Source organism: Scylla paramamosain, chromosome 27 (genome assembly GCF_035594125.1).
Source record: "Scylla paramamosain isolate STU-SP2022 chromosome 27, ASM3559412v1, whole genome shotgun sequence".
In the NCBI taxonomy this organism is placed as follows: Eukaryota; Metazoa; Arthropoda; class Malacostraca; order Decapoda; family Portunidae; genus Scylla; species Scylla paramamosain.
In genome coordinates this window covers 20557760-20570554 of record NC_087177.1, presented here as the reverse complement: position 1 = coordinate 20570554, position 12795 = coordinate 20557760, and the positions used below count along the sequence as shown (strand labels likewise).

Sequence of the window (12795 nt, the reverse complement as noted above, 5' to 3'; positions counted from 1 at the left end):
TTAATTAATTAATTTATATATCTATTTATTTGGATTTTTTAAATTAATTAATTAATTTATTTTTATTATTATTATTTTTTTTTTTATGTCTCTATGATAAGCAAAGCATTATAGACCTTATGAAAGCACATATCCTCTAGAGTCTTGCCCTACAAAAGATTCTGTAAAGTAAAAAATAAAGGGAATAAGTGTCAGTGACGTTTGATGAATAGAGGAAGGCGTGGCAGAAATTACCATAAAACGTATATAAATGAAAATTTATCTTCCTCGTATTTTCCCACTTGCGTTTGCTTCTTGAAAATTTAACTGGGTGGGTCATATAGCAGACATATTGTTCTTTCCTCCATTGTAGTTTGTTTCCAGCAAGCCCCCTAAATAAAGTTTCTGTTTTTTTTTTTTTTTTTTTTTTTAAGAAATGAGGAATTACATTCTAACGCTGATCACTGAGCGGAGCGTAGACGAGCTGCTATCCTCAAGGACGTTACCTCTCTCTCTCTCTCTCTCTCTCTCTCTCTCTCTCTCTCTCTCTCTCTCTCTCTCTCTCTCTCTGTCTCTTAGTGAAAAAGAATTAACATAAGTAAATAAGACTTTAAATAAAAAGAATATATATATATATATATATATATATATATATATATATATATATATATATATATATATATATATATATATATATATATATATATATATATATATATATATATATATATATATATATATATATTCAAAGACAATGAATATTCTCTTTGGAAGGGGTGACGATACTTATTTAACCCTTAATTTCAGTTGAATTTTGACAAGTCTACGTTAAAATGTTTCCATTTTTCTGCAGTGATAAAGAAACGTAGAGGGGTAGCTAATATATATAGTTGTTAATTGTATCTTTTTTCTTTCTTTTTTTCATTTATTCTTTTATTAATTTTTCTTTTCATTGCTTAATTATGCATTATGCCGACACTGCAGGTTACAATTGCAGATATTGCAAGTATTTTTGACACAATACAAGCACATCCAGCTAAACTATTGCTACAGTATAGAGAGAGTATTTCGATTACATACCTTATTCTTCATCTTCTTTTCTTCTTTTTTTTTTTTTAATAAATATAATAATAAATAAATAAGTAAATAGGTATTGTCAAATGAAATCGTCGAGATTACGCAGGGGTTTCGGGCAATACTTGGATGGGTGACTACACAAGCCTCATCTGTCTGAAAAAAAAAAAAAAATGAAAAATAAGAATAAAAATAGGGAGAATGAACGAAAATTTTAAGTAATAAAGATAACAGTAAGAATTATTATAACAAGAATAAGAAAAATTACAATAAAGGAATATAAAAAAAAGAAAGAAAGCATCCCATGTCTTTCTTCCTAATTGTCATAGAAGGGTGAATTCTTTTGTATATTTTCCAACATTTCCAATACAACGATATGAATGGGGGAAGAAAGAATAAGAATAATAGAAAGAAGGCCTCCCAACACCTAGTTCTCCGGTCTTGGCCAATTAGCTAACGGCGGGATCAGCGCAGTTAAGCAGGGGGTCCGGGCAGAACTTGGATGGGTGACCACAAAAGCCTCATCTCTCTGAGAATAGAAAAAAATAGCAATAAGAATGAGGAGAATGAACGAAAAACGAAAATAATAAAATAACAATAACAACTATGACAAAAATAAGAAGATTAAGAATAAAAAGAACAAAAATACGGGATAAAAGTAATAATATATCTCTCTTGCTAATTGTCGTAGAATTATGAATGAAGGGTTAATTTTAGTGCATATTTTCCAACATTTTCAGCACAACAATGCAACAACAATACAGGAAAGAATAAGAATAAGAGAAATAAGCCCTCCCAACACCTTGTTCTCCGCTCTTGACCAATCAGCTGACGGCGGGATCAGCAAGATTAAGCAGGGGGTCCGGGCAGAACTTGGGTGGGTGACCGCACAAGCCTCATCTCTCTAAAAGTAGGATAAATAAGAATAAGAATAGGAAGAAAAATAAAAAAAAAAATGAAAATAATAAAGATAACAATATTAATTATGACAAGAATAAGAAAAAAAATAGAATAAAAAGAATGAAAAAAATAAGAATATCACAACTTTCTTGCTAATTGTCTTAGAATTTTAAATGACATGTCAGTTCTGCTGTATATTTTCCAAGATTTGTTATGAATGAGGGAAGAAAGAATAAGAATAATAATAAGAATAAGAACAAAATGAATTAGACTAACAATAATGATCACATCTTTCATGCGGTGACTGCGTGGGCGATGAGCCTCACTGGACGTTTCTGACCAATCACAAGGCAGGGTTGGAGTCATCGGGCCCACCCGATTCATATATAAAGGGATTTTGTAGGAAGCGCGGGCAGAAGTACCAGGCAAAATCCTTGAGCGAGTGATAAATTCAAGGCTAAAAACACACCTTGAAATTAATAACTTATATAACACTTACCAGTTCGGTTTTCGTAGTAATAGAGGCACCACACAAGCACTAGCAGTCATCACAGAACAAAATTAATAGCACACAATAAATCAGATAAAGGCCAGTGCCAAGTCATACCAAGAGACATATCTAAAGCTTTTGATCAAGTCTGGCACCTCGGTCTTAAGCATAAAATCCTACAACTACAACTCCCTATTACAATAGAAAAATTTTTATGCGACTTTTTATCTGATCGCACAGCATCCATTAAAGTTAATCATTACATTGGTCCTACATTTAATTTAAACTGCGGTGTACCACAAGGGAGTGTTCTGTCACCAACACTCTTCACAATTTACACCAATGATATTCAACAACCTATACAAACCCTTAACATCAGTTTCGCAGACGACATAACACAAATAATTGGCTACCCAGGAAGGTCCAAGAACATGCTCAATATAAAAACAGATAGAGCAATAACAGCAATTAATAACTACAAAAGGAACTGGAAAATAAAAACCAATGTTAATAAATTCACCCTTCTGCACCTTGGAGCAAAAACTTACCTTTCCACTCATCATTAACGAAGAAGAAATAGAATTTAAAAGTACCGGCAAATGCCTTGGTCTAACCATAACTACAGGTGGCTACTACAAACATATACAGGAGCGTAAAAATATAGCAATAGCATCACTACAAAAACTCTACAAGTTACATAACATGCCAGAGAAAATAAAAATACACTTAGTAAAAGCACTAATACTACCAATACTTGATTACCCTCCAATCCCTATACACACAATGAGCAATAACCAAATTAGCAAACTTCAAAAAGTTCAAAACAAAGCACTTAGATTTGCAACAAATCAGAAACACCCTTACACCATGACAACAGAACAAGTACACATACACACCAAAACAACACCTTTCAATATACGTCTACACTACAGAGCAAAGACAATTTGATGAGTTGGGCCTGCCTATCTATCAAAGCCTAAAAGACAACTCAGATCAAATAGTAAAATACCACCGTGATTTCCCTAGCAGCCTACAGGCATGCAAAACAATACCCAACCCAATCTATTAACAAACCGAAAATAAAGGAAACATACTCACCTTAAAACACTTACCTTTACTCACTGTATTCCTGAAGATGGCCAAACACAAAAACTCAGCACACACGGGGCATCTGAAAAGGAAAGAATATTATGTAACTCCAACACTCTAAACAGCACACACACACACACATGCTTCACATGGGACTCGTAGCTGGCCTCCTCTCTCCCCACTCCGCGCCCTGAGTCGGCGGTGAGGCGGTATGCCACGCCGGTGTTCACCACACCGTAGTGCACAGCCGAGGGGTACTGGCCACTGGTAGGGCTTGCTGGCCCCCAGCAAGCGGTAGATGGGGAGGGGGTTGCACCTCATCCTGAGTCGCCGACACCCGGGGACCTACCTATAGGGGGTAAGAGTTGTGTGGTGTCGGCGAGGGAGTAGTGGTAGAGTCTCTCTCGACTCGCCTGCGGTGTAACAGGGAGAAATATCGCAGCCTGTGCCATCACATGAAGTCAGCACACAGAACACAAACATTCTCACAAACACATAATACACAGTATAACATCAATAAGTAAAATAGCAAGGTGGACAGACCACCATCTTTAATATTTTACTTCTATCATTATTTCTCACTATCCTCTTATACTCATATTATTGTTCCTTCACCCATCTTTTCTATAAATATAGATAGATAGATAGCGTGGGCAGACTCAGCTGAGTGTTCGTTGTGAGTTGTTGTTACCACAACTATGGCACGTACCAAGCAAACGGCTCGCAAGTCCACTGGTGGCAAGGCGCCCCGCAAGCAGCTTGCTACAAAGGCAGCTCGCAAGTCTGCTCCAGCCACTGGAGGTGTCAAGGAACCCCACCGTTACAGGCCTGGAACCGTTGCTCTCCGTGAGATCCGCCGTTATCAGAAGAGCACTGAGCTGCTTATCAGGAAACTGCCTTTCCAGCGCCTGGTGCGTGAAATTGCTCAGGATTTCAAGACTGACCTCCGCTTCCAGTCCTCTGCTGTCATGGCTCTCCAGGAAGCTTCCGAGGCTTACCTCGTGGGTCTGTTTGAGGATACCAACCTGTGCGCCATCCATGCCAAGCGCGTGACTATCATGCCAAAGGACATCCAACTGGCTCGTCGCATCCGTGGCGAGCGTGCCTAAGAAGTCATCCACGAATGATCTTCATAACAGCAATATCTAGGCCCTTTTTAGGGCCAAACATCTCTTTCATTAAAGAATTTTCATAGACAATCTGTTTGGTTTTGTGGAAGAAAATATTTATTTTCCATCTTTCAGTATCAGGTTAATAATTAACTTTCGACTTTCAACTCAATATCCTTCCCCCTTTTTTTTTTTTTTATTATTATTATTATTCCCTCTTCCATGGCCATATCTCTTTCACTTCTGAGAATTTTTATCTTTCTTTATCTCTATTTTTTTTAATATTTTCTTTATCTCCACTGAATAATAATCACGATAATAATAAGCATAATAATAATAATAATAATAATAATAATAATAATAATGATACAATAATTATTATAATAATAATCATAATAAAAACAACAATATTAATAATATTAATAATGATAATAATAATAATAATAATAATAATAATAATAATAATAATAATAATAATAATAATAATAAGAATAATAATAATAATATTAATAATAATAACAATAATTATAATAATAATGCATTTGTCTATATCGTATCTTTTTTCCTTTTCAAGTGTGGCTGCAATGGAGCCGGATATTATTTTATACTGGCAGCAGTATACTGGCCGCCTGTTTACTTGGAGGAGGTATACTTGGTAACAGCCTTGGTGCCTTCAGAAACAGCGTGTTTTGCCAGTTCACCAGGCAGAAGAAGACGGACAGCGGTCTGGATTTCCCGGCTGGTGATGGTGGAGCGCTTGTTATAGTGTGCCAGGCGGGATGCCTCGGAAGCGATGCGCTCGAAAATGTCATTCACGAACGAGTTCATGATTGACATGGCCTTGGAGGACACGCCAGTGTCTGGGTGGACTTGCTTGAGCACCTTGTAGATGTAGATGGAGTAGCTCTCCTTCCTCCTGCGCTTCTTCTTCTTGTCGCCCTTGGCAATGGCCTTCTGTGCCTTGCCAGCTTTCTTGGCAGCCTTTCCTGATGCTTTAGGAGGCATAGTGTCGCCGTACTGCTGTGAGAACGAGTGTGCGTTTTCTCAGACTGACTGACTGATAGATTGCCACTTCGTGGAGTGGCGCGGGCCTTTTTAGCCTAAAGGCGGCCCACAGGTGGCTTCCGTTGATAGGAGATAGGAAGACAAGTCTGCATGCCACTAGGGGAGTCTGACTTGCCCGCCTATAGCGGAGTGTCGATACACTCCTTGTGGTTTGAGGATACTGTCTTCCCTGTGTCTTGTCCAGTGTTAAGTGTCCAGCCTCCTTTCCTTTGTGCTCGGGGGAGTCTGACTTACTCGCATGTAGCGGAGTGTCAGAGACATCCCATCGCAGCATAGGAGGAGACTGTTCGGAATAAAAAGAGTGTTGTTTTACCTGAGTGGCCGAAAGGCATTCACCATCTGTATCAGTCTGTTGGTGTCTGTTTGCTGCAGTATGTGTGGTGCGTCGTGTGCGTGTCTGTGTAGGAACGGAGCTGTGCTTGGGCAGTCTTCAATGTAGTGTCGTAGGGGTGTGTACGAGGGTGTGTCGCAGTGTTCGCATGTGAGTGGTAGTGTATCGTTGAGCTCGGCTAGGCAGTGGTAGCCGAGTCGTAGTCTGTGTAATCGTGTACGTGTGCGTCGGGTTAGTGTGTCATCAGGTGGTGCGGTGTTTGCAGTTGCTGTGCCATACCAGGTTGCACTTGGTGACCCTTCAGCAATCTGACTTCTTACTGCTTGGGTGCATAATTGCTTGCAGGTTTTCTTGGCGGTGCTGCTGACTTGCGCTCGGGATGGTACTACGTGGCTCGTCACAGTAGGGAGTAGGAGTCCATCTTTCGCTGCAGTGTCTGCTAAATCGTTTCCTGTGATATTAGTGTGGCTGGGGATCCAGTTAATTGTGATGTTCCTGTTCCTTCGGCGGATGGCCTGTGCGTTGGCATGGATGGTGGTGATGAGGCGTATTTTGTCTCCTGAGTGTGTCTGCTGGAGGCACTGTATGGCGCCCAACGAGTCGGTGTGGATAAGGATGTCTTTGTGTTTGTGAAGTGCATCTTCTAGTGCCTTCCCGATGGCAGCTAGCTCAGTTTGGAGGGTGGAGGAGTGGTCGGGGAGGCGGAATATGCCTGTTCCTGTGTGGTGCACGAAGGCTGCTGCTGCTCTGTGTGTGTTGGGGTCCACTGATCCGTCTGTGAAATAGACCTCCATGTTCCTGTCATTCACTGCGTGAAGAGCTTGTTGGGCTTGGGCTGCGAGGGCGTCGGCGCTGAGAGATGTTTTGCTGGCAGTTAGTTTGGTAACAGAGAAGAGAAGTGATAATCAGACTCTTGCCATGGAGGAGGTGGTTGATAGTCGGGGTGCTGGGCATCTGTTGTTCTTGCGGTTAATGGTGTTTGCATCTGTAGCGTCTTAATGCCCTGAGCCATTTTCTGTGCCCAAGTTTTCTTGGTAAAGAGTTCTTCATTGTGGGCGAGACTCTGATGAACTTTTCTGGTGGCTGTTGTGTATTTGGTTTGGGAAAGTGTCTTGGCAAGGAGTGAGGTGTTCATGGCATGGATACGATGGGCAAGTAGTGGTAGATCGGCCTCCGCTCTCATGTTGACAAGCTTCGTCCAGCGAGGTGCCCCCAACATAATGCGGAGCGCTTCATTTTGGAGTTTCTCGAGGTCCTCCATCTTGTATGGTGATATGGTGGCTAGAAGCGGGGCTTCGTAGTCTACAATGGACCTTATGGCCTGGATGTAGAGTAGCCTAAGCACTTTAAAGTTGGCACCGCCTTCTGTTGCAGTGATGGCTCTCATAGCTTTGAGCCTGGTGTTGGTTCTTTCTTGTATGGACTTCACGTGCCGTCTGAATTCTAGGTTTTCATCCATCCATATTCCTAAGTAAGGATGTTGGGTTGTCCATTCAATTTCATGGGGCTGTACTTGAAGGGGTGCATGGGGTCTCCCGCCGTTGAAGTACATGGCCTTTGTCTTCTCGAAGTTTATTTTTAGTCCTAGGGAGTTGCACTTCTTGGCGACTGCGGTGATGGGATTCTGTGCTTTTTGGAGGTGGAGTGGCCCCGTTGTGATGATGGCAATGTCATCGGCGTAGCACAGAATCTTGGAGCCTGTAGTGAGTGGAAGTGACACAAGCTCCTCCATTAGGGTGTTGAACAGGTGTGGACTGAGGATGCTTCCTTGGGGTGTGCCGTTTTCAAAGGTCGCGTAGTTGGAGAGGCGACCCTGGAACTGCACCCGTGCTTTTCGGCCAGTGAGAAAGTCTTTTACCCATGCCAACAGGTTCCCTGCCACTCCTTTCTTTGCGAGGGCTGTCAGAATGGCTCTTGCGTTTGCCAGCTCGAACGCCTTTTCCATATCTAAGAAGATGACTACGGCCTTCCTTCCAGATATGGATGTCAGCATGTCAAAGAGGCAATCCCTTGTTCCGATGTTTCGAGTGTAGGCAAAAATGTTTTCGTGTAGTGGGCCAGCCACCCAATGTAGTCTGTTTAGGACCATTCTCTCAGCTGTCTTCCCAAAGCAGCTTAGCAGAGAGATTGGCCTTGTTTTGCCTGGGTCTCTTGGCTTCGGAACTGGGTGTATGGTTGCCTCTTTCCAAGCTGATGGTAGAAGTCCTGTAGCGTATGAGGTGTTGATTATTTTGAGGAGCTCATCTTGTGCTGCTTCACCTCCTTTTCTGATCATGGAGTATGTTATTTTGTCCGCACCGGCAGCTGTGTCGGGTCTGGGCTGTAGCGCCTTCTGCAGTTCCCGGGGCGTAAAGGCTGTGTCTGCTGGGTGTCTTTGTCTACAGGCTTGTTGGATGAAGGTGTCTTGGGCTGGACGTTGCTCTTCAAGCTTGGCTAGGGACGCGGGGCTGAGCTGCGCTGGGCTGGCTCTGTGTACGTAAGTTTGTAGAAGTCTGGCGGCTTCCCTCTCTGGGTCTGGGTGTGTAGGTGCTCTCGGTGTCCTCTTGCCGGTTGCAGTTTTCACGTGCTTCCAGAGGTCGCTGAGAGTGGTTTGGGCGTTCATGCCGGAGCACCATTCCAGCCATTTTTCTGTTTTTATTGCCTTTTTCCCCTCTCTCGCCGTCCTGATGGCAGCACGCAGGAGTCCCCTTGTGGTCTTTGTGTTGTGTGTTCGGTTGAGTTTTCTTGCTTGATTTATCCGGTGGTTATATTCTTTGACTCTCTGATCATAGTACCAGCGATCTTTGTAGTTATGTGTTGGTTTCTTCGTTTTAGGAATTGCTTTGTTTGCTGCATGGTGGAAGGCGTCAACTAGCCGATGTTCCAAGTCATCTGCTGTGAGGCCGGATTCTGTCTGGGCTAGGTGATGGAGGATTTCTTCTCTAAATCTCGGCCAGTCTGCCTTTTTCGTGTTCCATCTGGGGACGAGTGCTGGGGTGGAGGGTTTTTCACAGTTGATTTTGATGGTGGTAGCAAAGTGGTCACTGGCGAGGTGGTCATGTAGCTCCCACTTTGCCCCGTGGCTGAGATGGGGAGAGGCAAAAGAGAGGTCAAGGATACCGCCTTGGATGTGTGTGGGCTCTCCTATGGTGTTCAGGAGAGTTGCCTCGGGAACGTTGGCCATTACTTCAGCTAAATGTTGCCCGTCTCTGTTCTGTCTTCTTGATCCGAGGATGGTGTGATGGGCGTTGAAGTCTCCCCCGATGAAGACACTTGTTGTTGCGCAGAGGGCAAGGAGTTCACTGATCTCGAGGGGTGTCACGAGGTTGTTGTATATGTTGTAGACTTGGATGGGTCCGTGGCGGAGTTGGAGGGTGATTCCTAGGACCTCGGTTCGATCACCGCAGTCGACAGGATCTTTTGATCTTTTGATCTTTTGATCTTTTGGCTTGGTATGCAGCTTTTAACTAAGATGGAGCAGCATCTTGTCTGTCTGTCTATGGCCAGAAGGTGATATGCAGTGTATCCTGAGAAGCGGGTTTGTGTGTCCTGAGGCAGGCCCGTCTCTTGTAGCAGGATGACATCCCAACTATTTTCGTATGCGTCTGCCATTAGGAGGTGGTGTTTATTTGATATCGTGCAGCAGTTCCACTGCAGGATTTGGAGCGCCTGTCTTTGTGCTTCTTGCACGTCTTCTTCTCTGTCTGTGTTTCCTGTGTCGTTTGTGTGAGTGTCGTCGTTGGTGTTAGGGGGAGTGTCATATCCATTGTTTGTGTTGGTGGTGTTGCTGGGTTTGTTTGCTGTGGAACACTGCGCCGGTTCTGTGTTATCCCGAGGGCCGCCTTTTCTCTCGCGATGTTCGCCGAGGCGGGAGTGATTCCCTTGTTGGTTTGAGGAGCTGACATCAGTGCGGGTGACTGGCTGCGTGGCCGAGGCGAGGAGCTGCGGCTGGTGGGTGGCTGCTGGAGTGCTGACCGCTTCTTGCACACTTTGGCCACAACTTGTTCCGATAGTGTGGTGATGTCTTCCGACGGTATTTGTTTTCCCAGCATGGAGACGAGGGCAGTGGCAAACGTCTGGAACATCGCCTGCAGGTCCTGCTTGGAGAGAGTGATGTGTTCTGTTTGTCGAGTTGGTGGTCGTGATGCGTTGATTCGCTGTCGTGGCCTGCTGCCTGTCCTTTGTTGCTGTGCTGCTGTTCCTAGTGTTCCTAGTGCTGGAAAATCGGCGTTTGCTGTCATGTTTGGAGTCTGTTGTGGCTCTGCTGGTTGTTGTGGCTGTGCTGGTTGTTGTGGCTGTGCTGGTTGGCTGCCCCAGGTCGAAGTGGCCGCCAGAGCTGGGCCATTGGTGGTGGCGAGAGAGGGGCGATGTCGAGTCATCCACTGGTGTTGGGAGGCCTTCTGAACATCGACTAACTCTCTCCTGGCTGTGCAGCTTTTGTTCCAGGCGTGATGTGGACGGTGGCAGTTGGGACACTTCGCTGTCGTTGTGCCTCCTTCTTTGTGCATCTTGATGCATTTTTCTGTCTCGTGGCTGCCGGCGCAGATTCCGCATTTCGTTGGTAGTGTACAGTTTGCCTTGTGGTGGCCAAACCTCTGGCAGTTGAAGCATCTGAGAGGCTCCTTGCCGTAAGGACGTGTGTAGAACGTGCCCCAGTTCCCCAGGTCTACACTGGCCGCCAATGAAAGCGGCGCGTGTTATTTTTGTGTTAGTGGCGCGTGTTGTTTTTGTGTTTTTTCGTACCATGCATACCATTAAATTTGCCTTAATCATCTATTACTATCATTAAAAATATAATTTCTTTACCTTACCTAATATTTTGTGCTGTTTCCCTTCCTCTTTATGACAGATTCCAACCGACGTGGTACAGAATCTGCTAGTTTTTCCAGATATGTAGGTGACAGTTCTCCCCACACTTGCACGACCGCCTGCTTGAGCTTCGCTACACTGCTCGTGTCCAGATCCTGGAGCTTCTTTTTCATCATACTCCACACATTTTCAATCGGGTTTAGGTCTGGACTGTTTGCTGGCCAACTTTCAAAATAATTAAGTTCACACATGCCAAACCATTCCCTTACAATGTTGGCCGTATGGCATGACGCACCGTCCTGCATGAAGGTTTCACCGTTACACTTGTCGAAGCACTCTTCAAGATTGTCATGCAGCAGGTCAAGATATGTTTCTGTGTTCATTGACACTCCTTTGTCAAGCATAACTAAGTTGCCAACACCAAAGTAGCTGAAACACCCCCACACCATCACAGAGGAGGGATGCTTAACTGCGTTTACAGTGTACCGTTCGTCATATCTGTCCGAGTTTCTTGGTCGGCGTACTCTTTTGTGTGGTGTTCCTGTCACATAGAACATGCTCTCATCTGACCACACTACTCTTCTCCACTTCTCTAATGGCCAGTCTTTATGGTCCTGAGCAAATCTGACTCTTTTAGCTTTGTGGGCGGGTGTAAGCAGTGGTTTCTTTGCAGCACGGTAACTTTTCATGTCGAGGTCCTCCAGTGTCCGCCGCTGTATTGTCCTTATGGAGACATGTGTCAGCAGATCAGGGTAATTTTGTTTAATTTCTCTTCCTGTGAGGAATGGCGAGACACTTAGCTGACGCTTAATCAGTGTCAGTGTCCTCTTTGATAAAATACGGCTGCGTCCAGGGGCAGTTTTCTTCACTGGTGCTAATTTTCCGGTATTGTCTCTGCATCGCTTCAACCAGCGTTGTACTGTTCTTAGTGGGAGTCCTGTCTCCTTTGAAATATGCTTAGAGCCAAAACCACCCTTCCGGAGTGAGTCAATAAGGGCTATATTGACTGGGGATATTTGATGTTTACGTGCCATTGACACTTAAGTTTCCACACCAATATGAAAGAGAACGAAGAAAACTGACACACTGTGCGGGGGAGCGGGGTAAGCAAGTGTACTTCCTTACGTGAGCAAGTGACAACTGAGTGATAATTTTTTGAAGTGTGACGGTTGATAGATGTTTAAGGAGCCGGCCTATGTTGCCACTTCTAGATATTAGCCACATTCTTTTCAAATGAGCTACAGTTCTTCCCGCGCTATGAGATACGGGTTTGTTTATAATGCGCGCCACTTTCATTGGCGGCTGGGTGTACATAGCCTGGAAGGGGGCCTCGAACTGTGATCAGCACTTGACGTGTTGGTTCTCCTTCTCGATGAGTGAGTCGGTCTGCAGAAATTATCTGGGGATGTCTCTGCAGGAGTGAGAGTGGCATGAGCAGGTAGTACTTCAGTACCACTCCTTTGGTGATGTTGCTGGTGGATGACTGCAGGTGTATGGGTTTTCCCTTGAGCTCCTTCAGGTTGATGATGTCGTCGTGTACTTCCATTGTCGGTGGGGAGAGGAGCACTTGCCCTGAGTGGAGGAACTTCATGGGTAGTTTTTCTCTCATGTTCAGCGCTGCCTCCAGAGCTTCTGCGACGTCTATTGGTGACTGGAAACCTTCCGTGGCTGCAATGATGATACGTGGGACATCGCCGGACTGGTGCCTGGAGGTGGGAGTTTCTTTTGGCTGTTCTGGAGCTGTTGCCTGTTGCATTTTCTTTTCGTCATATCTGTCCCTGCGAGCTCGGTTGTATCCACGCCCTTGGAATCGGAAGCCGTCTTCGTCTTTTGCTTGCTTGGAGGTGGAAGGATTGGGTTCAGGATTCTTGTCTTGGGCTTGGCATCTGGCGGGTGGGCAGCTTTCGTCATCTTCGGAGTCTTGGTGGAGTCCTCGTTTTGTCCTGTCGATGCTCATGGATCTTTCTCGG

General features: G+C 44.4%; 2 protein-coding genes across 2 annotated transcripts; one reads left to right on the top strand and one right to left on the bottom strand.

Annotated features, from left to right (window-relative positions):
* The first annotated feature begins 4192 nt into the window (after nucleotides 1-4192).
* On the top strand, nucleotides 4193-4689 carry LOC135114318 (histone H3-like). Its single transcript, XM_064030228.1, has one exon. The coding sequence runs from the start codon at nucleotides 4231-4233 to the stop codon at nucleotides 4639-4641; it is 411 nt and encodes a 136-aa protein (XP_063886298.1). The 5' UTR covers nucleotides 4193-4230; the 3' UTR covers nucleotides 4642-4689.
* A 1326-nt stretch (nucleotides 4690-6015) lies between these two features.
* Nucleotides 6016-6831, bottom strand: LOC135114428 (uncharacterized). The gene has a single exon (XM_064030333.1). The coding sequence runs from the start codon at nucleotides 6829-6831 to the stop codon at nucleotides 6016-6018; it is 816 nt and encodes a 271-aa protein (XP_063886403.1).
* Between the last annotated feature and the right edge of the window lie 5964 nt (nucleotides 6832-12795).